The sequence below is a fragment of the Lactuca sativa genome, chromosome 8 (genome assembly GCF_002870075.4).
Source record: "Lactuca sativa cultivar Salinas chromosome 8, Lsat_Salinas_v11, whole genome shotgun sequence".
In the NCBI taxonomy this organism is placed as follows: Eukaryota; Viridiplantae; Streptophyta; class Magnoliopsida; order Asterales; family Asteraceae; genus Lactuca; species Lactuca sativa.
The window spans coordinates 52,556,151-52,557,555 of record NC_056630.2 but is presented as its reverse complement, the minus strand read 5'-3'; the positions used below and the strand labels follow the sequence as shown (position 1 = coordinate 52,557,555).

Below are 1,405 nucleotides of genomic sequence, written 5' to 3'. Positions count from 1 at the left end.
TCTCCTCCCCCTGGTATTGCTCACCAACCAGGTGAAGTTTGTCGACTTCGGAAGGCACTATATGGCCTCAAACAAGCCCCTCGTGCTTGGTTTGAGAAATTTTCTACAATGATTACTTCTCTTGGTTTTCAACCAAGTAACCATGACTTGGCTCTATTTATTCGATGTACGAATGCAGGTCAGATTATTATTTCCTTATATGTCGATGACATGATTATTACTGGTGATGATCATGATGGTATAGAGTTTTAAAGTGTGATTTGGCTCATCGTTTTGCTATGAAAGACTTGGGATTGCTACGTTATTTCTTGGGGATTGAAGTTGCTTAATCTCCAAAGGGTTATCTTTTATCCCAAACAAAGTATATTTCAAATTTGTTTGAACGTGCACGAATCATGGATAATCGAACAGTTGATATGCCTATAGAGAGTAATGCAAAGTACTCTCCAACTGATGGTGTCCCATTATCAGATCCAAGCCTTTATCGTACCATTGTTGGGAGTTTGGTTTACCTGACTGTCACTAGACCGAATATTGCTCATGCAGTTCATGTGGTTAGCCAGTTTGTCACTACTCCTACTACTGTTTATTGGGGAGTTGTTCTTCGTATTTTAAGATATTTACGTGGTACTCAGTTCCGCACTCTTATGTTTCCATCTACATCCTCTCTTGAGCTGCGTGCCTATAGTGATGCAAATTGGGATAGTGATATTTATGATCGTAAGTCCACTATTGGGTATTGTGTTTTTCTTGGAGATTCACTGATATCATGGAAAAGCAAGAAACAAGATGTTGTTTCTCGATCTTCTACAGAATCTGAGTATCGAGCCATGGCTATCACCACTTGTGAGATTGTTTGGTTGAGATGGCTTCTTGCAGATATGGGCGTTCACATCTCTCAGCCTACCCCTTTGTATTGTGATAACGAGAGTGCGATAATGATTGCCAAGAATTCAGTGTTTCATGAGCGCACAAATCACCTTGAGATTGACTGTCATTTCACACGTCATCATCTCCAGAAGGGTACTATCTCCCTTCCTTATGTTCCTTCCTCTTTACAGATTGTTGACATTCTTACGGAGCCGTTGACTGCTCCTTGATTCCATTTTATGTCTGACAAACTCTCATGCTTATTGTTGTTGCATTGTGAGTTTGAGGGAGGATGTTAGCCTAATAAGATTTTGGGATTTATTTTGTATTGGGTTTTATGATTGGGCCTTTTCGCTAGGAAACCCTAATTAGCTTGTCTATATATTATGTTTTTTCCCTTTCATTGTATTTGTACTTCTCTTTGATAATAATACAAAACACTAGTCGTTATATGTCTTTCACTTGTTAGTTTACAGAGAGATTGATTCAGAGAGAGGTGTGCAGAATGAGATATGCACTACCTTCTATTTATAGG

At 39.0% G+C, this 1,405-nt stretch overlaps 1 protein-coding gene across 1 annotated transcript; it reads left to right on the top strand.

The window, feature by feature from the left end:
* Nucleotides 1-395: 395 nt before the first annotated feature.
* On the top strand, nt 396-1,100 carry LOC122195363 (secreted RxLR effector protein 161-like). The gene has a single exon (XM_042897215.1). The coding sequence runs from the start codon at nt 396-398 to the stop codon at nt 1,098-1,100; it is 705 nt and encodes a 234-aa protein (XP_042753149.1).
* Nucleotides 1,101-1,405: the final 305 nt, after the last annotated feature.